Below are 25,338 nucleotides of genomic sequence, written 5' to 3'. Positions count from 1 at the left end.
GCTGACGTCACTCGGGCTGCGCCTGGACCCCTCGCACGTGCCACATGTCCCTGCGCCAACCATCTTCGCCACAGGCGCTGCACCGTGGACACATCCCTATGGGTATCGGCTGCGATTTGACGAAGCGACCAATCTGCCCTTCTCAGCCCGATCACCATACCCCTCGTAAAGTCGTCTGTCTGCTGGAAATGCCTCCGTTGACGGCGGCCTGGCATTCTTAGCTATACACGTGTCCTGTGGCACACGACAACACGTTCTACAATGACTGTCGGCTGAGAAATCACGGTACGAAGTGGGCCATTCGCCAACGCCGTGTCCCATTTATCGTTCGCTACGTGCGCAGCACAGCGGCGCATTTCACATCATGAGCATACCTCAGTGACGTCAGTCTACCCTGCAATTGGCATTAAGTTCTGACCACTCCTTCTTGGTGTTGCATTTGCTCTGTCAGTCAGTGTATGTATATATCACTGTATAGTAATGTCTTAGTTTTGTGTCTTTGGAGATACATGTTTGTTGTAGATATTTTGGGTTAATCGGTACGCAGTTTCCATCTCTTAGTATCTAATTTCATTGGCTTTTGTTTCAAGTCCATTTTCCTGAATTATTTCACCAAGATACTTGCATTGCGATATTCTTTTAATTGTGCCCTATTTTGTCTGCATGAGTTTTGATGCTGGTTTGTTGCACGTCATATATCCTCTCTTTTCAAAAGATATCTGAAGGCCAACTTTTTTCCGCAATTTCATTCAGGAGTTAAATATTCTTCTTTTTCCTCATTATTATTATTATTATTATTATTATTATTATTATTATTATTATTATTATTATTATTATTTTATTATTATTATTATTATTTTATTATTATTATTATTATTATTATTATTATTATTATTATTATTATTATTATTATTATTATTATTATTATTGATTTCGTTCAAGATCGGGCAAGAATTGAATTGTTTCAAGCCTACCGGTATATGACCGTTGATAGCTACTTGTTCGTAAGTATACGTGTGGTCACGAGATTTAGATGTTTGAACCGTTTTCTGCCTCTCCTTTGTCACGTGAGTCTTACTATTATTGCCGCTCTTATGATTACTATTTAACGACATTTCAGTGAACGTGCAGCAGTTTTTCTCTCGCTGTTGACACAAGGGCTGCATTTATACGGCCCAATTTCATCTTTTATATGTGCCTGCGCGAATAAATAAGGTATTGGTGTCTCCTCTTGTAACCAGTGACCAGAATTCCAAGCACATTTTAGTCATATTCGTAGCGAAGCATGTGTTCCCCTGTAATGTTCTGTGTGAGTGCTGTATTGCCGTCTTGTTCGCTATTTCAGTAAATTAGGTAGAAGCTAGTGGCAAATTTCACAATCCATTCATGGTAAGCCAGACGCGTTCCGTCACTATAATATTCAGCTGAGATAATCGAGTGGATTAATACTTTCACGAAAACATCCACGGACACATTATTTTGAAAGATCTTACATTTACTCCGTATTATGTACCTGCTCTTCATGGTTAGAAAACTAATAGGAAAACCGTGTCATTTCTTCACTGTATTTACTATAAACTGTTTAGTTCAATTATTATTATTAATAATAATAATATTATTATTAAATGTGATAGGAGTCTTATGGGGCGAGTTGGACGTGCGGTTAGGGGCGTGCAGCTTTAAGCTTGTATCCTGGAGATAGTGGGCTCGAACCTCAGTGTCGGCAGCCCTAAAGATGGTTTTCTGTGGTTTCCCGTTTCCTCACCAGGCAAATGCTGAGACTGAACCCTAAGGCCACGGCCGCTTCCTTCTCACTCCTAGGCCTTTCCTATCACATCGTCGCCGTAAGGCCTTTCTGTGTGGGTGCGACGTAAAGGAAGTTGTAAAAACAAAAAACAAAGAAATTATACTAGCCACGTCTCTGTAAGCTGGAATTCGGGAGATAGTGGGATCGAACCCTACTGTCGGGAGCTCTGAAGATGGTTTTCCGTGTTTTCCCATTTTCACACCAGGCAAATTCTGGGGCTGTACCTTAATTAAGGCCACTGCCGCTTCCTTCCCACTCCTAGCCCTTTTCTGTCCCATCGTCGCCATAAGACCTATCTGCGTCGGTGCGACGAAAAGCAACTAGCAAAAAAAAGCATTTAATAATAATAATAATAGGCAAAGGAGAGGGAAGGAAGCGGCTGTGGCCTCAACTTAGGTATCATCCTGGCAGTTGCCTATACAAGAAGTGAAAAACCACAGAATACCACTTCGAGGATGGCTGAGGTGGGAATCGAACTCAACCCCCTCTACTCATATGACCTCCCGAGGCTGAGTGGAATCCGTTCCAGTCCTCGTAACTCTTAACAAACTTCGTGGCAGAGCCGGAAATTGAACCCGAGCCTCCGGGGAAGATGGCAACTAATCACACTAACCACTACACCACAGAGGCGGACAGTTAAACTACCGAGAGTCAAATCTTGCGCATTGCCTTTTCCACATAATATTAATTCAGTGTATGCAGTAAAATAAAAGATGCTCTCTTCGTACTGGCCATGAAGGCCCCTTAGAAGTACAGTAAGTGGAATAGATTGGTTAGCTCTTTGCCTAACCACCTTTGCTCCTACGGTCCGGTATTCACTTCTGGTGTAAGCTGAGTGAACTCCAGAAAATTGGATGCTTCAATTTTACATTTTTTGATTTCCTCTCAGGTAATCAAACTGACAAACTTACTTCCAGATGAATCGAGAGCACGTAATCTTATATCCAACAAATTTAAATTTAGCCTCTTTGAAAAACATGTCTACATTTTAAAAATCTGTATTAGTATGCCTGTTCAATTATTCTTACAGGTAATATTAACGTACCTATCGTCATTGAGTGCATAAATTGTAAATATAAGACCATAAGGATCAAGCATTATCTTCAGTAGAAAAATCACTGCAGCGCAAAGTAGTGTATAAGGGGACCAGTGGCACACAGTGTAACAGTAATAGGCCTATCACTTCTGAAAAATTGTCATTCGTTTAGTCCAGGGGGCTACAGTTTGTTGTTATCAAATGAATCGGCTACGCAGCACTGATCAATATATACCTCGGATTTTTAGGTGGTAATAGGTTAGAATGCAAAATAATTTGGTTTGTAGGAAGTGTGATGCAACCCGTTATACCACAATGTAGGAAGAGTTGCATAAATTCAAGGAGTTCTATAGGCTGTATCCCTAATATCTATGCAAATCTCGTAGCATAACCGTTGTACAGTCTAGGGTATACTTGTTACAGGCTTAAGTAAGTTTGCATTCTAACCTATCAGTACCTAATAATCCGGACTTTAGACTGATCATCAACTGTAAACTTATGTTCGGGAGATGATGAGTTTGATCTCCACCGTCAATAGCCCTAAAGATGATTTTCCGTGGTTTCTTACTTCCACGCCAGACAAGTGCTGGACCTGTTCCTTAATTTAGTCCATGGCTGAAACCCTCCCGTATCTAACCCTTTCCTGTTCCAGCTTCACCATAGCCTTAAAGTGATGTTAAACAGTGTGCATAGAAAAACTTTACCCTCAAACAGCATTAGTGGATTGTGTTAAACCATACCATTAATATGGGTCAGCAACAACAAGAGCATAGCATCAACATGATGAACCACGCTGTTGTTTCACACATTAGTTTAATCAACCTTAGATGCACATTGCAGCTGTGCTTAGAGAGTAGACTTGCTGTTACGGGCGACTGGGGCTACAACCTCACGGATATCAAGAAAAGCGTTAAGAACAAAGCTTATAAACGCAAACTGCATTTTCTCGAGTGGAATACAACAAAACTAATGCCGTGAGTTCTCTGGCGATATGTTTACAGCACTCTGCTTTTCAATATATACGTACTTTGCCGTGTTGAGTGGCTCAGACGGTTGAGGCGCTGGCCTTCTGGCCCCAACTTGGGAGCATTGAACCTGGCTCAGTCCGGTGGTATTTGAAGGTGCTCAAATACGTCAGCCTCGTATCGGTAGATTTACTGGCACGTAAAATAACTTCAGCGGGACTAAATTCTGGCACACCAGCGTCTCCAAAACTCGAAAAAGTAGTCAGTGGGGCGTAAAACCAATAACTTAATAATAATAAAATTATTATTATTAGATAATCTATACTGTACTGAGGTGAATGCTCGGTGACGAAACTGACTTCTGAAACAAGCAGGAGGGAACAATTACTGGAGGGTGCTCGTAATAAGTAGATAAAGTCTAGATTAGCAATGACAACTAACAATTTGATTTACGTCGCACCGACACGGATAAGTTCTATGGCGACGATGGGATCGGAAAGGTCTAGGAGTGGAAAGGAAGCGACCTTGGCCTTAATTAAGGTCCAGTCCCAGCATTTGCCTGGTGTGAAAATGGGAAACCACGGAAAACCATCTTCAGGACCGCCGATAGTGGGGTTCGAACCCTCTATCTCCCGAACGCAAGCTGAAGCTACGTGGCGCAAACCATGTAGCCACTTGCGCGGTAGATTCGATGGATGAATCTGTACATATGAACCGGCTTCGATAGCGAGGTCATGTGGAACGAATGGAGGAGGATAGGTTACCTAGAACAATAATGGTTTTGGCCATGGAGGTTAAGAGAAGCAGAGAGAGACCAAGAGGCGATGGTTAGACTCAGTTTTTAATTATTTAAAAATAACTGGTGTACAGAACTAAACGAGTTGCAGGGAGAGGATCGTGGGGGCTCTTAGTTAATTCAGAGATTTGCAGACGGACGCTGAAGCGGTAACAGTCTATCATGAAGATGTATATGAACTTGAAAATTAGGTATCTTGGTGTACCATAACATAGGGGTAGCATACCTGCCTCCTACCTAGGGGCTCCGGGTTCGATGTCTGGCCAGGTCAGGAATTTTTACTTAGATATGAGGGCCGTTTTGAGGTCCACTCAGCCTACGTGATTACAATTGAGAAGCCACCTGCCGGTGAGATGGCGTCCTCGGTTTAGAAAGCGAAGGAAAACGGCCGAGAGGATTCGTCATGCCGAATTCACGACACCTCGTAATCTGCAGGCCTGCGGACTGAACAGAGGTCGCTTGGTAGGTCATGACCCTTCGGGGCCGTTGTGCCATGGGATTAGGTTGTCATTTTAATGGAATTGCAGACGAAATACATTGGCAGACTGTTGTTGGACAACATCGGTTTGGTTTCTTTGTTACTGATCCATCTTAGAATAATGGCTAATAGAGAAACCAGGATCTATGTTACGCGCTTTGAAAACATTGTTTTTCGATCTGACTCGTCTCACACTAAAAGTTTTATGGCAAATAAAATCTTTCTGATACATATTCTTGAAACGAGAAGAATCACAATGACTGAATATTGTGCTTTGAATGTAGATATACTAACGTATAAGCTAAAGAAATGCTCAGTAATCTCAACAGTGCTCCATTGAAGGCGCCATCGTTGTTACAGTCGCCTGTCGTAAACGTTCTTCACTGTGCTCGTATGCTCTTCTAGATGACGAAATAGTGAAGTACGAATACAGAAAACCAGTATTGCGGCTGATATTTTCAAATAGTCTCATCCCTCAGGGCACTTCACTTTAAACTTTTAGATCGACTTTGTAGTACGGAAGTGAAAGCTGGATAGACTCTTAATATCTTACTAGTAGGTTGGAATTAACAGACCGGGCGAGTTGGCCGTGCGTGTAGAGGCGCGCGGCTGTGAGCTTGCATCCGGAAGATCGTGGGTTCGAGCCCCACTGTCGGCAGCCCTGAAGATGGTTTTCCGTGGTTTCCCATCTTCACACCAGGCAAATGCTGGGGCTGTACCTTAACTAAGGCCACGGCCGCTTCCTTCCAACTCCTAGGCCTTTCCCATCCCATCGTCGCCATAAGACCTATCTGTGTCGGTGCGACGTAAAGCAAATACCAAAAAAAAAAGGAAGTAACAGATATGGAAGTGACAAGAATGATTGCTGATGCAAACGAGCAGGAACAATGGCAGGAGGGTACTCGGAATGAAGAGATGAAGGCAAAGTCAGGAATGAAATCGAGAGATGAAACTGTACACATAAACAATCTTTGGTGGTGGAGTCATGTGAGACGAATGGAGGAGGAAAGGTTGTCTAGAATAATAGTGGATTTCACAGTAGTAGATAATGGAAGTTGAAGGAGAAAAAATCGACTGTGGTTAGACTCAGTTTCTAGTGATTTAATGATAAGAGGAGGACACATACCTAGCTGCAAATAGTGGATTGTGATGAAGCTTGGTTAATTCACATTGGCTTCCAAACTGAACACTTTTTACACTTTGCTTTACGTCGCACCGACACAGATAAGTCGTATGGCGACGATAGGATAGGAAAGGCCTAGGAAAGCGGTCGTGGCCTTAAATAAGCTACAGTCCCAGCATTTTCCTAGTGTAAAAATAGGAAACCACGGAAAACAATCTTTAGGGCTGTCTACAGTGGGGTTCGAACTCACAATCTCCTGGAATACAAAAATAACGCCTATAATCTCATACTTCATTATAATTTATTTACCTAAAATTCGTAGCTCATATTCCTAGGACGTTTTCAACATTGAGTTGCTTGCCTGAAGGGCTAGAATTGTGGATTTTTCTTTGGGTCATCAGTCCATAGACTGGTTTGATGTACCTCTCCATGCCACCCTATCCTGTACTGAACTTTTCATTTCTACGTAACTACTACGTCCTACATCTGCTTTGTCTTATTCATATGTTGCTCTACGCCTGTCGTTTTTACTGCCCACACTTCCCTAAAAAGACTAACGGAACAAGTCCTGAGTGTCTTAAGATATGTCCTATAATTCTGTCTCTTCTGGTCAAATTTCGCCAAATCTATCTCCTCTCACCAATTCGGTTTAGTATCTCTTCATTCGTGATCCGATCTATCCTTCTAACCATCAGCATTCTTCTGTAACACCACATTTCAAATGCTTCTATTCTATTTCTTTCTGAGCCAGTTATCGTGCATGTTTCACTCAAAATGTTTTCTGTAATTTTTTCATCTTTTTTCATCATATATTAACAGTATGCTACATGCTTATATATACAAAATGACAGTACTGATTAATACCCTATATATAATTAATTAAATTTGTCTTTTGCCAATGTTATCTGCTTGCTCGTTATAAGATGTCAAAATTTATTTTGTTAAAAAATTTAGAAAATCCACGAGTTAATATTTCTCCACCAGCCTGTGGCTCGCTGAGTTTATGACACGTCTACTAAGTTCCATGTTGTATGTATGTATGTACATATGTATGACTTTAGACACAGTTTACTTTTATTTCGTAAAATTAAAGCTATATCATATCAGAAGTTCACTTTCCTCACGTGTGAAAAAGGCTATGGCTTAAGCAAGTTATTTGAATTTAAAAGCAATAACAGTTCTTTAAATGTTTGCAATTTAATTTCTTGCTCAATCCCGCCATTTCTTTTCTCTCTCCCCTTTCCCTGTGTGTGTGTATGTGTGGGTGGGTGTTTTTTTTTCAGTGTTTCGCTATGTTAGATAAATACCCTATGGGTAGTGTGAATATATTTTAGATAGAACCATAAGGATGTGGTTGCATGGAATAGGGTGGGTGATATTTTAAGCTGCTTGAATACCCCAGCCTCGTATTGATATATTTACAGGCACGTGAAAGTACTCCTTTGGGACAACATTCTGGCATCTCGGCGTCTCCGAAAAACCGTTAACAACTAATTAGTGAGACCTAAAACCATTTTTTGTGCCCAACTAAGGAGCAGATTAATTTGCTTTCTTCTTTTCCCAGAATATCCTCTCGCTGTGTTTTTTCTTCCGTTCTTCTGTCCATGCAGTGTTGTTCCTCATCTTGGCTTTTATATTCTATAACAGTACAAAGGTTCTATAATAAGAACTTTGCTCTAATTGAGAAATAGAAATGATGTATGCTTTCAGATCTGCGATGATCTTATGATCAAAGTGGGGGGTCAAAGACCAGTTTCGACTCCCGTGAATGTATGGAATAGTAAACAATGTTGGTGTCTAAATATATTGTACTCGGAAATGTAGTCGTAAGTGAGCGTGGTGGTGAACGTAGACGATAGTCAAATATATGTAGGTAACACTGTTTTATGATATAATATCGTGCTTGCTTGGCATTCATCCAGAATAATTAATTTTCTAAAATAAATTAATTATAATATTTCCAATGTCACGTATGAATATTTTGATTTCTCCCCGAAAGAAGAGCAAATGACGAGACAAAACTATATCAGAGTCGATGAAGGAGTAAGCTGCAAGAGGCAAGTGTTAGTGGTGATGATCTTAAGGAGCAGTAAAACGAAATAATTTCTCTCATGCTGAGACTATTTTCTAGTGACTCAGACAACAGAGCACTGGCTTTTCATCCGAAGTTGACAGATTCGAACCTTGCTTAGTCCGGTGATATTTTAAGCTGCTTGAATACCCCAGGCTCGTATTGGTATATTTACAGGCACGTGAACTGACTTCTTTGGGACAACATTCTGGCATCTCGGCGTCTCCGAAAAACCGTTAACAACTAATTAGTGAGACCTAAAACCATTTTTGTGTCCAACTAAGGACCGCAATTTAACTTAGCAGATTAATTTGCTTTCTTCTTTTCCCAGAATATCTTCATTCTCTCGCTGTGATTTTTCTTCCGCTCTTCTGTCCATGCAGCGTTGGTCCTCATCTTGGCTTTTTAAGCAAAATTACGTTTATTCAGCAACGTTCTAAATCTAGGTCTATCCCGTATAGTTTCACGTATTATGCTGATTTCTTGGAGGTCTTTTTTAATTTCGATTGTCCATTCTTTGAATATGGCCATAAAATTACAGTAACCTTTTTTCCAATAGTATCTTATATTTTCTCAAAATGCTGGTATAATTCACGAGACCTCCTTTTCATCTATAATCCTTCTGAGCATACTGGGTCAAAGATTTCCCTGATGATATTTCTCTTTTGTTTTCCTAAAGATTTAGATAGTGATCTGCCTTCAATGATCAGAGTTGATTATTATTATTATTATTATTATTATTTTTATTATTATTATTATTATTATTATTAGTAGTAGTAGTAGTAGTAGTATACGTACCACCATGGCACTACAACCCTCTCGGCCGTTATTCTTGGCTTTCTAGACCGGGGCCGCTATCTCACCGTCAGATAGCTCCTCAATTCTAATCACGTAGGCTGAGTGGACCTCGAACCAGCCCTCAGGTCCAGGTAAAAATCCCTGACCCTGCTGGGAATCGAAGCCGGGGCCTCCGGGCAAGAGGCAGGCACGCTACCTCTACACCACGGGGCCGGCTAGTATAATACATTCTTCTTCTAATTCTGTTGACAGTTTCCTCACACCTTTGTTGGATCGCGGCTGCGAACTGTGTAGCACATGAGCTTAATACCCTTCCTGACGCCAATCCTTTGTAGAGGGATGCATTCACTGTTGCGTGTTTCTGTGTTGGTAGTGTGGAATGTTATGTGAATATGAAAAGGTGAGTGTTGAGACAAACATAAACATCCAGTTCTCGCGACAGAGGAGTTATTCAGACTAGGCTAAATCCTTGATCCTGTCGGGAATTGAACCTGGGATCGTCTGAACTGTCACGTTTAACAAAAAGGGCGTTTAAGGATGATAGGCTCCCTGGGCAAGCTATTGGCCCGCAGAGGATCACGTCTAAATCCGTAACTCCATGTCGAGTTGACCGACAACTGTCTACAGATGAAATGGTGCATTCCACTGGTTACTGAAGGCTTGGAAGTTGGAGCATGGGTAATGTTGCCATTTTTCTTTCACTAAAATGCGGGGAAAAAATTTCTCTCTCCACCCCCATCTCCCAAAATTTGTTTCGAAAGGTGGTATTCGTTTGAAAAGAACCATGGAAGAAATTACAGTTTGTGTCAAATGGTTATTATTAGAGCCCGGATGTTCAGAAGGTAACAGCTTAGTATGCAAACTAGTTTCGTTGTTAGGAAGTGTCGTCCAGTCCGTTCTTCGGTTATGTAGCGAGAGTAACATAAATTCTAGGGGTTCTAATGGGCCGTACCTCTAATGTTTTACAAAACTAACAGCATAGTGGTTGTGCAGGATAGACTATACTTGTTATCCGCTTCAGTAAGTTTGCATTCCAACCTATTACTGCTTTAAAATCCGGACTCTTAGGTATTTTTACTATTTTAAACGTGACAGTTCTGGAAGTCAGAGATAAGTTATCTTAAGTGATATTTCACTAACTTTACAGGAGAGCAGAAACAAGCTGTTGGGGCGCATATTTTACTACCTTTAAGGCAAGTCGAATCCACAGTTCTGACCATGGTAAACTATTGTAAGCATCAATACAATAAGGAATGCGGCGAACGGCATAAGGCTGCTCTGTTGGATGATCGCTTACCACTTACCATTTCTGATTTCTCTTTGCACATAACGATAGTATCACATAGCTTATATTCATTCCTGTGACACATACACATACAGTACAATACAGTAGTGTACCCTTAATAAGGGGCGATCAAAACAAGCCACATTCGATAAAAATCTCAAAATCGTCGTTTTTGCAATTACGATAATTTACCTCTGACGTCCAGAATTAGAATAACACACTTCCGTCTCTTGTGTCACTATTTTAGGGTTATATTAGTTGCAGTATTTTACACTGAGCCAAGTCTTTATGAGAAAAAATATGTTCATCTTTCATGTCAGTGTTATCTTTGACAAATCAGGACAAAATCGGGAGAGTTTCTCAAAAGCTGGACACTTGGCCGGCGGGACTTCGGGTCAAAATTCGGGACTGTCCCGCCAAGATCGGGAAATATGGCCACATTAAACATGGGGCCCTTGGTAGAATATGCGTCATTAATTTCAGATGGACATGTCCGCTTCTTTGGTGTAGTAGTTTTTGTGATTAGCTGCCACCCCCGGAGCTCGGGTTCGATTTCCGGCTCTGCCACAAAATTTTGAAAAGTGTTAAGAGGGCTGGAATGGGGTCCACTCAGCCTCGGAGATCAACTGAGTAGAGGGGAGTCCCTCCTCAGCCATCCTCGATGTGGTTTCCGTGGTTTCCCAATTCTCCTCCAGTACCTAACTTAAGGCTAAGGCCGGTTCTTTCCCTCTTCCATGTCTATTCCTTCCTCTCTTCAGGCCCCTGTTCAGCATAGCAAGTGAGGCCACTTGGGCGATGTACTGATCCTCTACCCCAGTTGTATCCCCGGCCAAATGTCTCACGCGGCATGATATTGCCCTTGAGGCTGTAGAGGTGTGATCCCTCCCTGATTTCGGGGGGGGGGGGGGACCAACTCTGGAAGTTAAACGAATAATGAAATGAAAATGAATTGCAGATGGATTAGGGAATAACAGCTGGACATTGCTACCGACCCAAGAATGCTTTTGTTTACAGTAAAGTGCTTGCAGTACAGTAGAGATCGTTTTGAATTCGAGATTCGGGTAAGTTCGGTGTGCGATAATTTATTGTTTAATTCGAATTCGTGGTTAATTCGACCTATTTTCTGGACCTTTAGGGTTATAATTAACGAAGTTCTACTGTACTAACAATCTCCTTTTATTCGTCAAAATTTGACCCAAAACGTACTTTTAACTTTACTCTGCATATTCAGCAATTAGGGGAACAAATAAGGCACTTTGTGTTTTACGCAATACCGATGTCACTAGTGGCTTAACGTCGCACTAACTCAGACCTTTAGTGACGATGAGATAGGAAAAGCCTAAGAGGAGGTGGACAATAAAGGTACACCCGCAACTTTTGCCAGCTGTGAAAATGGAAAACCTTGGAAAACCAACTTAAGTGATTCCGAGAGTGCGTTTCGAACTCACCATCTCTCAGATTGACGTCATCAATTGTCCACCCCTTGTCTGCATACTGTGTTATCATTTCAAGAAATGAATGGCTGCACAACACAGACATTAACTAAACTAGTAACGAATATTTTTCCTAGTGACCTTCATTCTCGTATTAACGGAACTGAACTGTGTGCTTGTTTTGCTCATTGATTGTTCATATAGATTAGTGGTGCTCCACTATTTACTTATACTTAGATTTTGAGCTATCCAGGCGTATCGTGTCCAATGTTCCGCACTCTAAAACATACACTGTGGATATGATCTCATTTACCGTACGCTTTAATGATATGATTCCATGTAATGCACTATATTCACAACTGCATGCTTCGTGTCTGTTGTCATTCTATCTATTTGTGACGTGATAATACAGCTTATGAGATAAATGAAACAGAATGAAGTATTTAGCGGACTGCAGTTATCATTTGCTTGCACTACTGAACGAACCGGATTCAACATTATAATTGATCGAGATATTTGGAAAGGATTTTTAAGTTACAGGCCTAGGCGTAATACTAGAATGCAGAGAAGCGTTCATGGGAAGAACATGCTAAGTCCATTTTTCATTTTTTCTCGATATTTTTGCCATGTTTGTGGCTGTAAGAATGTAGTCTCAGTCCTCTGTCCAGTTGAGGGGAGGAACTTGTTAAGTTCCTAGATATGATGGATTTTAAAAGTCATACACAGGGAAAAAACATGGTGTTACAAAGTTTTAATAATGCTCTCCTATAAAATGAGTAAAATGTGACAGCATGTTCCTTCCCTGGACCCTTCTAAACAAGTCGCAAGTATAAACTAGCCCGCTCTACAATTACGTAGATGAGTTGCATAAGTTTTAGGGGTTCGGATAGGCCGTGTGCGTAATATTTAGAAAATCTCACTGCAGAACCGTTGTTCGTGTTAGATGATACTGACGACTTGCTTCAATACGTTTTAGTACCTAGAATTCCTCTGTTTTTGCTGCTGAAACAGTGTTTACAGTGCCCTATGTCTTCTGGTAGCAACGAGCGAGTTGACCTGACGGTTAGGGGCGCGTAGCTGCCCACTTGAATTCGGGGGACAGTGTGTCGAACCCCACTGTTGGCAGCCCCGAAGATGGTTTTCTGCGATCTCCCATTTTTACAGCACGGTCGCTTCCTTCCCACTCTTAGCCCTATTCCATCGTCGCCCTAGCACTTACTTGTGTCGGTGTGACGTAAAGCAACATGTAAACAAATTGTCTTCTAATAGCCTGTGGGCAAGAGCAAATTTGTTATTCCCTCTCCGAGTCATTGTATAGTATCGGCCTCCGGCCGGGACTGCAAGTTCATAGACATAATTAATTACAACTCAGCCATACATCGCAAAAAAGGAGGTCCTGTTTCTCTTCCACCTTGAGCTGTAAAGCGGAAAGTCGAACTTGACGTTGAGGCAGGGTAATTGGCTTCAACTAAAAACATGGTAGCAGAGAACATACAATTATTATTATTATTATTATTATTATTATTATTATTATTATTATTATTATTATTATTATTATTATTATTATTATTATTATTATTATTATTACTTCCGCTTCCGTTGCGTAAGAGTTAGCAATATTACCTGCTGTCCTTGGAAGCCCGGGTTCAATTCTCGGTACTGCCAGAAATTTAAGAATGGCAAGAGGGTTGGTATATGGTCGAAATGGTACATGCAGCTCACCTCCATTAGGGGTGTGCCTGAAAAGAATTGCACCTACTCGGGATGAGGACACGACTTTGTACGGCTCCATGGCCAGATGGTTAGCGTGCTGGTGTTTGGTCCAAGGGGCCTCGGGTTCGATTCCCGACTGGCTCGGAAATTTTAACCTTAATTGGTTAATTCTGATATTTCAGGGGCTCGGTGTGTGTGTGTGTGTGTGTGTGTGTGTGTGTGTGTGTGTGTGTGTGTGTGTGTGCGTGTGTGTGTGTGTGTGTGTGTGTGTGTGTGTGTGTGTGTGTGTGTGTGTGTGCCGCCTTCAGCAGGTCACCTAGCAGGCGTCAACTCGACAGACCTGCACCAGGCCAAGACGAAAAACTATCTAGTCCTCATTTACCTTACACGCCTCTTCATGGACGTTTAGGGTATCTATCATCAAAATGCACATACATATCACGAAGAGCGATGTTGTAGCACACTGGCTTATTTTCAGTTTCATACCCACTTTGGAGTGATGGATGATCCCTTTGACAAATGAGTTACGTGAAATTTGAGGGAGCCCAGAGAGAAGCAGCTCTTTCATTCCATCTGGCTCTCTTTGAAATAAGCTTGTTGTTCCTTGTCTTCTCTGCCACGTGGACTCTTACTTCGTACAGCCAATCACCAGGAATCGCTGACGTTGGACATATTTTTGCAACAAGTGTGATTGATGCCGGTCACCGTCAAGTCTTTCTTGTAGACGTTTTAATGGAAATTGGAGCGTTAAAATTATAAATGTACATATTTATACTCTCATCTAATTACGTAATTATCGGGCGAGTTGGCCGTGCGCGTAGACACACGCGGCTGTGAGCTTGCATCCGGAAGATAGTAGGTTCGAATCCCACTATCGGCAGCCCTGCAAATGGTTTTCCGTGGTATCCCATTTTCACACCAGGCAAATGCTGGGGACGTACCTTAATTAAGGCCACGGCCGCTTCCTTCCAACTCCTAAGCCTTTCCTATCCCATCGTCGCTATAAGACCTATCTGTGTCGGTGTGACGTTATCAAATTGTTACCCAAAAAAATCTGATTAACAGCAAAGATACGGAACTTAAAATACTGAGATGGCTGTCATGGACCATAAGGATGAGGAAGAAGGTAAAATTTAGCGACTAGTTTCTGGTGAGTGTGAGTACCTAGATAGTATCCACAGTAATACAGTGGGAGTAAGTGGGACTGAAGCAGGATTTGGTGCTGAAAAGTGAATATCTCGGAAATTATACTGAACACATTCGCTGGGGTTGAACTTAAAGGGTAATTCAGACTTAAAGAAACTGTTATTCCCATGTAAACTCTAGGTCACTGTTTCGGAAAACAGTTTTCTCATTGCGGAGATACGTATGTACATTGTATTTTAATTTCCTCTGAATTTAACATCTTGGAATGTGTTTATGTGTATATATTACTGTACATTAGTAAGAGCGGTGCACATGAAAGTATCCGAGTTTGTACAAACGTGTCTGGTAAACTTATCTTCTTTCTTGTAGCATCTTATATTGCAGTGCGCAATAATGTGATCGACTAGCGTCGCTCCGCGGCAGAACCACTGGAACAAGTGAAGTGAGCACATTTTCTCTTCTATACGCAATGGTTGAAGTAAAAAAAGGCCAGCTTTAATCCTGCTTAAACTAATAATTTTAGTTCTGTATACTTGAAACAAATTCTAAAATCAGCCCTACGAACTGTATACCTAATACTCCAGCGATACATCAGGACATCTGGGATTCAATGCGACGGTGGGTTGATGCATGTATCGATGCTAACATTTCATGTAAGTGATATGGTACGTTCTGTTCGTGTGTGCTTCCCATGATTATTGTAACTTACTGTCATCTAAAAAAAATAATCTCAATAAAATTAACACTAATCTCACTTCATAAGAGACCCTTATAATGATGCACGATTCGAATTAGATAATCACCCCGCAATTATAACAGTATAAACTCCTAAACTCGTACACACTAGAAAAAATAAAATCCCTAAATTGAAAGTAAACAAAGTCGTCATAAAGGGATAAATCATTCATGTCAACAGGGCTAAAAACAATCTAAAAATTGGAGAAAAAATAAAAAATCAAATAATTTGATACTATTGGGCATGTTCCTTCATTAGAAAATAGACTTGTAGGATATGAGTTCTAACATGAAAATGTACCGAGCGAGTTGCCCGTGCGGTTAGAGGCCCGCAGATGTGAGATTGCAATCGGGAGATAGTTTGTTTGAACCCCACTGTCGGCAACCCTGAAGATGATTTTCCGTGGTTTCCAATTGTACACCAGACAAATGCTGGGGCAATACTTTAATTAGGCTAAGGCCACGACCGCTTCCTTCCTACTCCTAGCCCTTCCCTATCCCATCGTCGTCATCAGACCTATGTGTGTTGGTGCGACGTAAAGCAAATTGAAAAGAAAAAACATGAAAATCGTTTCCGGACTCATGTCCATATACAGTAACATATGTTCCTCGGCGTGTGAATAATGTGTCCAGAAAGTTTGACCGTGTGTTACTGTGACATCCGGTAGGTATTTTTATGGAGAGTCATGCACCTGACATGGCCTTGTCATTTGACTCGTCTGTGACTCAGCAGGAGATGCATGCGCACTGTTCCATCATTTGTATCTGAGGCGAAGGAGAAACAATGAACTCGAACCCGAATCGTCCGCTCTTCGGGCTGATGAATTGACTGTATTTGAATGTCGACATACGAGAGAATCGTATTCAGCTCTTACGATGCAGAATTGGCCGTCTATGGAGACTTCTGCCGGACAAGGATTGTATTACTGTGGATCCAGTTGGGATATTCTCTTTGAAACATGCCGGGCTAAGCAGCTTAGATGGTAGAGCGGATGGGATTCTGAGCTCAAATTAATCAAAACTCAGCAATAAGTTTGCCAGTAAGTTACCAGTTTCTTCGTCAAAATTAACACACAGACAGCCTGAATTACTTGAAATCGCAGTTGCTGCACAAAGTTGCTGGGGGCAAGAAACAAAGCATTGAAGACCCTGCAAGGGTGGGAAGTAAACTTTTACTTTTTCACCTCCGTACAGGCCATGAAGGCCCTTGGTGGAGTGGAAGGTAAAGGCTTCCACCATTGTTAACCTCGGCACGTGATGGGGTAGAGTGGTTAGCTCTACGCCCGGCCGCCTTTGCCCCCAGGAATTAACCTAGTACTCATTTTTGTTGTAGGCTGAGTGAATCTTTGGTTCATATGCACCTCCGGAAATGGAAATCTCGTTTCTTAAATTTTATGACTTCCCGGCGGGGATTCGAACCGAGCACGCCTTTACCGCCTCGGCCAGGCAGCTCCTGGTGGGAAGTAAAGGCTTCCATTATTCTTAACCACCAGGACTTAACATGGCATTCATTTAATATGTATGTTAAGTAAACACTAGGTCCGGCTACTTTATTGAACGATTAGCGATGATGCCTTCGGTTCAGAGGGACCTGGGTTCACTTACCTGTCAGGTCGGGGATTTTAATCGCTTCTGGTTAATTTCTCTGATTGGGGGACTCGGTTTATGAGTTTGTCCCAACACACCCCTCTTCATCTTCACACAAACCACTACACCACCAATCAGCGCTGAAACTCGCAATAATGAATACGTCCCTTCACATAGCGTTGGCGTCACAAAGAGCATCCGGCTGTAAAACAAGGCCAAATTCACATGTGCGACATAGTTCTCACAGGCGACCAGTGAGGATGTGGGAAGAGTGGTAGAAGAAAAAGCTGAGTGATCACCGTCCTGTTTCTTAGTTTTCGACTTCTTTGACGGAGAAACGAACCCACGTTTTTCCGAGTGAATCGAACATGCCTTTGCCACCTCGGTTAGGTATCATCTTACCAAAATATTGAACTCTTCACGATATGACTTGTCATCCTTCTTCGTATCTATCCAGACTGAGTAGGCCTATGTGTATTACCGAAGCGGGTACAAGCTAGGGACATACGAATAATTTTATTATCCGGATTCTGCGTTTCCGATTTCAGACTTTGGTTATCCTAAAAGTGAACTCTTCTCATTGTTAACCACCCTCTTCTCCCAGTTCTTAACATAGTCCGGTCCCAAATAGTTACAATACTAAAATATTCCCACCAAAACAATTTATTAAACAGTGTATATTTATTTATTTATTTTTATTTATTTATTATTATATATGCCTATAACAGATTTGTACTCCAATTACAACAAGCATTATATAGCTGATATTACAATAATAAAATTTGAAAAAAATAAAGAATTGATTTAAAGAAATTGGCATACACAGATTACACAGATCAGGGTAAGATTTTACTTTAGATTTCCAAATATTGACTATTACTTCTATAATTTTACAGTATAATATAAACAAATATGTATATATGTGCAGGCATGGAGGTTTAAATTCAGAGAAGGTGAATTACATAATGTTCCAATGATTACATACTGTTGAAATTCATTGTGTTTGCATAGTTAATTCTATTTTCTTTTTGAAACCATGTTTCTTTTGTAAATAACTTTTTATTTATATTTGCTGAGATTATTTATTAGCCGATACTTGAACTCTGATAGAGACCTTGAGAAATCCACGTCGTGTTTCTTAACTAGTATATTAAAGCATATCACATTCTCACTAACGGAGAATTTTTGTGAATTAATATATTAGATAAGGGATTGTAAAAGTCTTTTCGGCTACGTACGTTTGATTTATTTACTTTAAAATGAATTTTGGTAAGCAGATCACCAGTGCATTTATGTATTTATCCACCCATGTATTTAAGCCTGTTGAGTAATGCCGCCCTGAACCCCTAAAATGAATCCACAGCCTTTTAGAAATACTGTTTCAGGTTTTAATCTCGTAGACAAAATTAGTTCTCACATATTTTTGTGAGACGTTGATTTATGGATCAAATAGCAATACGCATTCAATTAATTATAATTGTCATGGGAAAATATCTCATTGATTGATTTCTTTTGGAGATAGAACGTTACACTTCATCGTACTTAAAGGATATAATTCATATGGTTAGTTTGAACTCATTTTGGGTATTGTTGGTCTCACATGCCGATCTCATGAGTAAAGTTGCATGTTACTGTTTGATGCCCATATTCCCTTAAAATTTGCAGTGATTGTCTTTAATAGATGTGTGTTTGTAACATAAACGAAACTAAATATATCATCGCTACTGCTGCATAATTCCATTTGGAGTGTCCAGTTGACTGTTTGCTGCGTACATTATCGAGTTTGGATGTGCAGCTCTTTGGAGGATTGACCTACACGTTTGGCACTTAATTACATTTCAGTTACACGACTGTTCAATATTGAGTGTTGGGAGCTCGCATGTGCTGTGCAGTATTTAACCATGCGCATTGTATTGTGTATGTTTGTTTGTTTGTTCAGTCCGTTACAACTATCTTACGTGTGTGTATGTATGGGTTGCAGCGCCATCCGGGGGCAGAGATGAGGAGGTGAGACGCGGCGGCGGAGGCGGCGCGCGTGCGGGGCGTCGCGACGAGCCTCGACGCCACACGCTGTCCGGTGACCACCACCATCAACATCAGGGGGGCTCTCTGACCCGGAGTATGGACCTCGAGGTGGGTAGCCACCCTCACACCATGCAATCTAATGAGAGTTTGGCAGAACTGTAAAAATATTAACTCGTCCAATACCTAATCTTATAAATACTTATAGAATTCTATTAACTGAATACATGTCAGTCATTCTAACTTTTCCTTAATTTTTGGAAAATATATTTGCTTCACCAGTCCATAATTTCTTATATGGTTAATTTCCATTCTGGATTTATTTGGATGATCTTAATTTAAAAGACAGTGGTTTAACATTACTACTAGGGGATATTTTAAGCTTTTAATTAATTATACTGCTAGTTGTAGAACTGTTCATATTCTTTATTATTACCAACCTGTCATGATATTTGAGTGAATGATGTTGATGATGGTGTTTTGTTGTTGATTAGGACGATGTATTCATAGACACGTTAGAGTAGTAAAGTCAAAACTCGAGTGCATTTACACATTCATCAGTGATCTTTTAACTCTACAAAATATAATTGATAAGTTTCAAAAGCTTAGTATATTTTTCGCGCATAAACGAATTACAAGAATCATATGGAAGCCGAATTATAATTTCGTTTTGTGTTGTTTTAGATTTCGCGGAGGTAAGCACTATTTCATGATAAATGGCGCAATTATAGAGAACTTAAATCTTAACGAAACACTTTGATATCATGACTTTCCTTCAGTTTGATGTTATATTATATCAAAAAGAGAAACGTAATTTTCTGAACAATGTCTGTGTTATGTTGGGAGTTTAAAAATCTGTTTCCAACCGCGTATTGAAGTGGAGATTAAACACCCACACCAGCCCCGATATAAAGGCAGATGTTGCCTGTTGCAATCTTCCATATATCTTAGGAAAGTAATAAGGTGAATGGATATCGATCATAACGGGAATAAAAGAATCTCGAGAAACAAGACATTAAATGGACAACTTGTTAAAACTTCAGCTTTGTTGGCACAAATTTCACATGAAGTAACCAAGAATATTAGGCTTGGGATGTAGGTTTGCCACTTAAACCACGAAGGAAGGGAAAATGAATATTGAAGTTATTAACATGACATTTCTTGAATTGAGATTTCCAATTTTAACCCCCCCCCCCCAATGGCACTACAGCCCTTGAAGGGCCTTGGCCTACCAAGCGACCGCTGCTCAGCCCGAAGACCTGCAGATTACGAGGTGTCGTGTGGTCAGCACGACGAATCCTCTCGGCCGTTATTGTTGGTTTTCGAGACCGGGGCCGCTATCTCACCGTCAGATAGCTCCTCAATTCTAATCACGTAGGCTGAGTGGACCTCGAACCAGCCCTCAGGTTCAGGTAAAAATCCCTGACCTGGCCGGGAATCGAACCCGGGGCCTCCGGGTAAGTTTCCAATTTTATCTAACGATAATTGTCACACGCTAGGAAGAGACAGACTTCCCAATAAACGGCATTTATGCTTTAAACAAATAAATTAAATTTGCTCATTTATCAGCTAAAATAATTGTGATGTCACCAATAAATATTAGGCCCTCAGAAATGAAATGAAATGAAGACCGTACCGTATGTCCATTTGAAAACTTGATGATAAGGAAACGCAAGTTATTGGTCATACAGCTTGAATATCCTTCACTACTCTCTTAGTGGAAAAAAAAAAAACAACTTTTATACTCCAAATACAGTACGTTAGTACTGCTACTACTACGATGATGATGATGTTTATTATTATTATTATTATTATTATTATTGGTCCGCCTCTGTGGTGTAGTGGTTAGCGTGATTAGCTGCCACCCCCGGAGGCCCGGGTTCGATTCCCGGCTCTGCCACGAAATTTGAAAAGTGGTACGAGGGCTGGAACGGGGTCCACTCAGCCTCGGGAGGTCAACTGAGTAGAGGTGGGTTCGATTCCCACCTCAGCCATCCTGGAAGTGGTTTTCCGTGGTTTCCCACTTCTCCTCCAGGCGAATGCCGGGATGGTACCTAATATAAGGCCACGGCCATTTCCTTCCCTCTTCCTTGCCTATCCCTTCCAATCTTCCCATCCCTCCACAAGGCCCCTGTTCAGCACAGCAGGTGAGGCCGCCTGGGCGATGTACTGGTCATTCTCCCCAGTTGTATCCCCGACCAAGAGTCTGAAGCTCCAGGACACTGCCCTTGAGGCGGTAGAGGCGGGTTCCCTCGCTGTGTCCGAGGGAAAAGCTGACCCTGGAGGGTAAACAGATGATGATGATGATGATTATTATTATTATTATTATTATTATTATTATTATTATTATTATTATTATTATTACGGCGACGACGAAGACCTGTAAAACCAATCTTAAATTCGTTGAAATTAGAGTAAACGAGTATTATCCAGGTGGAAGCTCTATTCCAGTCCGTAGACGACGGTGATAATCATATTGTCTTTCTTTAATTTTTTTTTGAATTTTTTTTTTGCTATTGACTTTACGTCAGCACCGACACAGATAGGTCTTATGGCGACGATGAGACAGGAAAGGGCTAGGACTAGGAAGGAATCGGCCGTGGCCTTAATTAAGGTACAGGCTCAGCATTTGCCTGGTGTGAAAATGGGGAAACCACGGAAAATCATTTTCAGGGCTGCCGACAGTGGGGTTCGAACCCACTATGTCCCGAATACTGGATACTGGCCGCACTTAAGCGACTGCAGCTATCGAGCTCGGTTTTCTTTAAATTAAAAAAGGGAACATATTTCAGCCATTCCATTATCTCAGTGCCACCGACTAAAACGATACTTGATTGTTGGACTTCCGTACGATTTGTATCCATCGAGTAAGTTCCAGACGGCCATTAGCTGAGAAAGTTCCGTGGATGAACTAGGCTACATCCCATTTCAGAATAGAATAGATTATAATGCTCTCTAGAGCAATGTTTCACCAAGACTAGATGACTGGAAGAACTACTTTAATAGGACTTTTCCATTTTAACCCTTTTCCTTGGACATAGGGACAACCCCAAAATTGAATTAACTTTAAGCTCTATCAAAACCCTAAATTTGAAAATGTTTCGTGGTTTGTTTAGTTACCATTATGGAATTAATCTGTATAAACTCTCAGATAGTAATATATACACGGTATCTAGCGGGAAATTGCTTACTTTTCTGAAGTACCGTAACCTTAGGTTATTCTGCTTTCACTGTCGGGGTATTATGTTACTACAGTTACTGTGTGTTTATTTGTTGTATCGAGAAATTCCATTAAAAAAATTAATCTGAGAAGTGTTTTTTTTAACGTTTTCAAATGGGTTCTCAGTAGGACCAATATGTTCAGTCAATCAATGATCTGCATTTAGGGCTCTCGCCCAAGTAGCAGATTCTCTATTAATTCTTATAGCTAGCTTTTGCTTAATTTTTTTTTTTTAAACGAACTTGGAAATTTGGATTTTTTTGTTAATTTATTCCAGTCCCATACTCCTCGTCCTATAATTGAATATATGTAATTATGTAATTGTATAAATGAATATGTTAATAAGAACGTTATTTAAACATTGTTTAAAACATTATGCAGAATCTATAGAATTCTAAGAGCCTTTATTTATGAGCAAAGGCGATTTAATAATGCATATAAAAATACTCTGTGCCCTAATTTTGTCAAAATTGAGAAAGAAAATTTTTTGCACAGCTTTGCTTCGTTTTAGATCCAATTGCATAATTCGACATCTTTAAAAATTTCTTATATCTAAATATATTTTTATCTTTCCACATCTAGTTATCGTCCTCAAGTACCATGTGATTGGGTAAAATGTACAAGAGCATAATCGCAAATTCTAACTTGCTGAAGCATATATAATAGATAAAATAAAATTCCAAAGCTAGCTAGCAATTCCGTTCATAGAGACACCGCTCTTCATTTCTGAATGAAAAGAAAACCCGCTTCTCTGTAGGCATACATTTTGGAGAGGAGCATAGAACGTTACTAGCGCATTCCAGGATATGATACAATCAGCTACAATTGAAATGCATTCTCGTATCTCTTCTCATTAAATTATGGGTTACATTTAGCCGCGAACGGAAGAGACTAATTAACTACTGTGGGTACAGTTTCTATCCTACGGCAGTGGAGTAGTTTCAAATGTTTACCAGAGATATCTCTCAAAAGTGATTACTTTATAAACCATACTTTGGAATTTATCGACCTTCTTTGTACTATACATGCAGTATAAATATAAAATGTACTTTGAAATTTATCTACCTACATTAGAACAGCATATGTAGTACTCGAACTTACATAAGAATGCAGGATTAGTGGTATTACATTCGAGACGACTAAACACAAAGAATTTTTTTTTTGCTAGGGGCTTTACGTCACACCGACACAGATAGGTCTTATGGCGACGATGGGATAGGAAAGGCCTAGGAGTTGGAAGGAAGCGGCCGTGGCCTTAATTAAGGTACAGCCCCAGCATTTGCCTGGTGCGAAAATGGTAAACCACGGAAAACCATTTTCAGGGCTGCCGATAGTGGGATTCGAACCTACTATCTCCCGGATGCAAGCTCACAGCCGCGCGCCTCTACGCGCACGGCCAACTCGCCCGGTAAACACAAAGAATTGTGAAATTACGCCTAGTAGCTATTTGGAACGCCTGTGACGGAATGTTATCGTTTGGTTTCCGATATAGTCTTCAACACTGGGGTATTAGTTGTGCTGATGACTTCTTCCCGAAGGGATACATTCCAAAATCAAGAAGAGTTTAATCTTCTCGAAGTAAGTGGATTGGCCTTGAAAAATGGAAAAACTAAATGGCCACGTGGGGGAGGTAACTAATACCACCCAAGTAGTGAAATTTAACTATGATAGACATACAAAAAGATACAAAAGTTGAAAACTAGAAAAGTAGCTAGAAATGGTAATATTTCTGGAGATATATTAAAGGCACTGAACTGGGATATAGGATATAGTATAATATCTGAAGTGCCGGGCTGAGTGGCTCAGACAGTTGAGGCGGTGGCCTTATGACCCCAACTTGGCAGGTTCGATCCTGGCTCAGTCCGATGGTATTTGAAAGTGTTCATATACGTCAACCTCGTGTCGATAGATTTACTGGTACGTAAAAGAACTCCTGCGGGACTAAATTCAGGCATCTCGGCGTCTCCGAAAACCGTAAAAGTAGTTACTTAGGCGTGAAATCAATAACATTATTATTAACATATCTGAAGTATTTATTTGATAACTTTTTGCATGAAGGAGCTATAAAAGATGAATGGAGAGTTGCTATAGTAGCCCCAGTATACAAAGGGAAGATTGATAAACATAAAGCGAATAATTAAAGGCTGTTCAGCTTGATATTTGATGGATGTAAGCTCTGGGAAAGCATTCTTTCTGATTATTTGCTACGTTTGCAAAATTAGTAACTGATTTGAGAGAAGGCAACTCGGGTTTCGGAAAGGTTATTCCAGTAAGGCTCAACTTGTACGATTCCAGTAAGATATAGCAGATATTTTCGATTTTTAAATTCAGGAGGCCAAATTGACTGTATCGATATTGATCTATCCATTGTTTTTGATAAAGTAGAGTGCGAACGAAAATTAAGGCTATTGAACTAGATAAAACTGTGGTTGAATGGGTGATTACATTTCTAGAAAATAGAACTCACAGAATTAAACTGGTTGATGCATTATCTGACTGTAAAGATTAAGAAGTGGGTCTAGCAAGGCAGTATTCTTAGACTTATATTCTTATATATAAAAGATACGGTTAAAGAACTGGAATCAAAGATAACGTATTTTGCGGATAAGTCACTGGTAAGACCCCAATTAGAGTGTGGTTCCAGTGTACAGGACCCTCACCAGGATTACTTGATTCGAGAACTGAAAAAGATACAGAGGTAAGCAAAACGTTTTGTTCAGAGTAATTTACGACCAAGGAGTAGTGTTATGAATTTGTTGCAAACTTGCGGCAAGGATGGGAGTAAGGAAACAAAGAACTTGACTAACCGGTATATTCCGAGTTTTCAGTGGGGAGATGGCGTGGTATGACGTTAGTAAATGAATCAGTTTGAATGAGGTATTTGAAATTGGGAAGCTATTATGAAGATTCAAAAGCACAGATTAGGGTAAATACTCATTTATAGAGAGAGGAATGAGGGATTGCAATAATTTACCAAGGAAGATGTTGGATGGATTTCCAACTTCTTTGAAATCATTCAAGAAAAGACTATGAAAAGAACTGATACGGAATTTGTCATCTGGATGACAGTCCTAAATACAGGTCGTGGTGATTGATTGATTGATTGATTGATTGATTGATTGA

At 40.5% G+C, this 25,338-nt stretch overlaps 1 protein-coding gene across 12 annotated transcripts in view; it reads left to right on the top strand.

Annotated features, from left to right (window-relative positions):
* The window catches only part of LOC136876182 (coiled-coil domain-containing protein AGAP005037), a 1,087,707-nt gene that overhangs the window by 384,597 nt on the left and 677,772 nt on the right, over positions 1-25,338 (top strand). For all 12 annotated transcript variants that reach the window (XM_067149908.2, XM_067149917.2, XM_067149915.2 and 9 more), the window contains one exon: positions 18,955-19,106. In XM_067149908.2, coding sequence (XP_067006009.2) covers positions 18,955-19,106 — 152 coding nt within the window. The remainder of the gene's footprint in view (positions 1-18,954; positions 19,107-25,338) is intronic.

The sequence above is a fragment of the Anabrus simplex genome, chromosome 6 (genome assembly GCF_040414725.1).
Source record: "Anabrus simplex isolate iqAnaSimp1 chromosome 6, ASM4041472v1, whole genome shotgun sequence".
Classification (NCBI taxonomy): Eukaryota; Metazoa; Arthropoda; class Insecta; order Orthoptera; family Tettigoniidae; genus Anabrus; species Anabrus simplex.
Note: the sequence above shows the minus strand (reverse complement) of the source record. Positions and strands in the feature narration are given on the sequence as shown.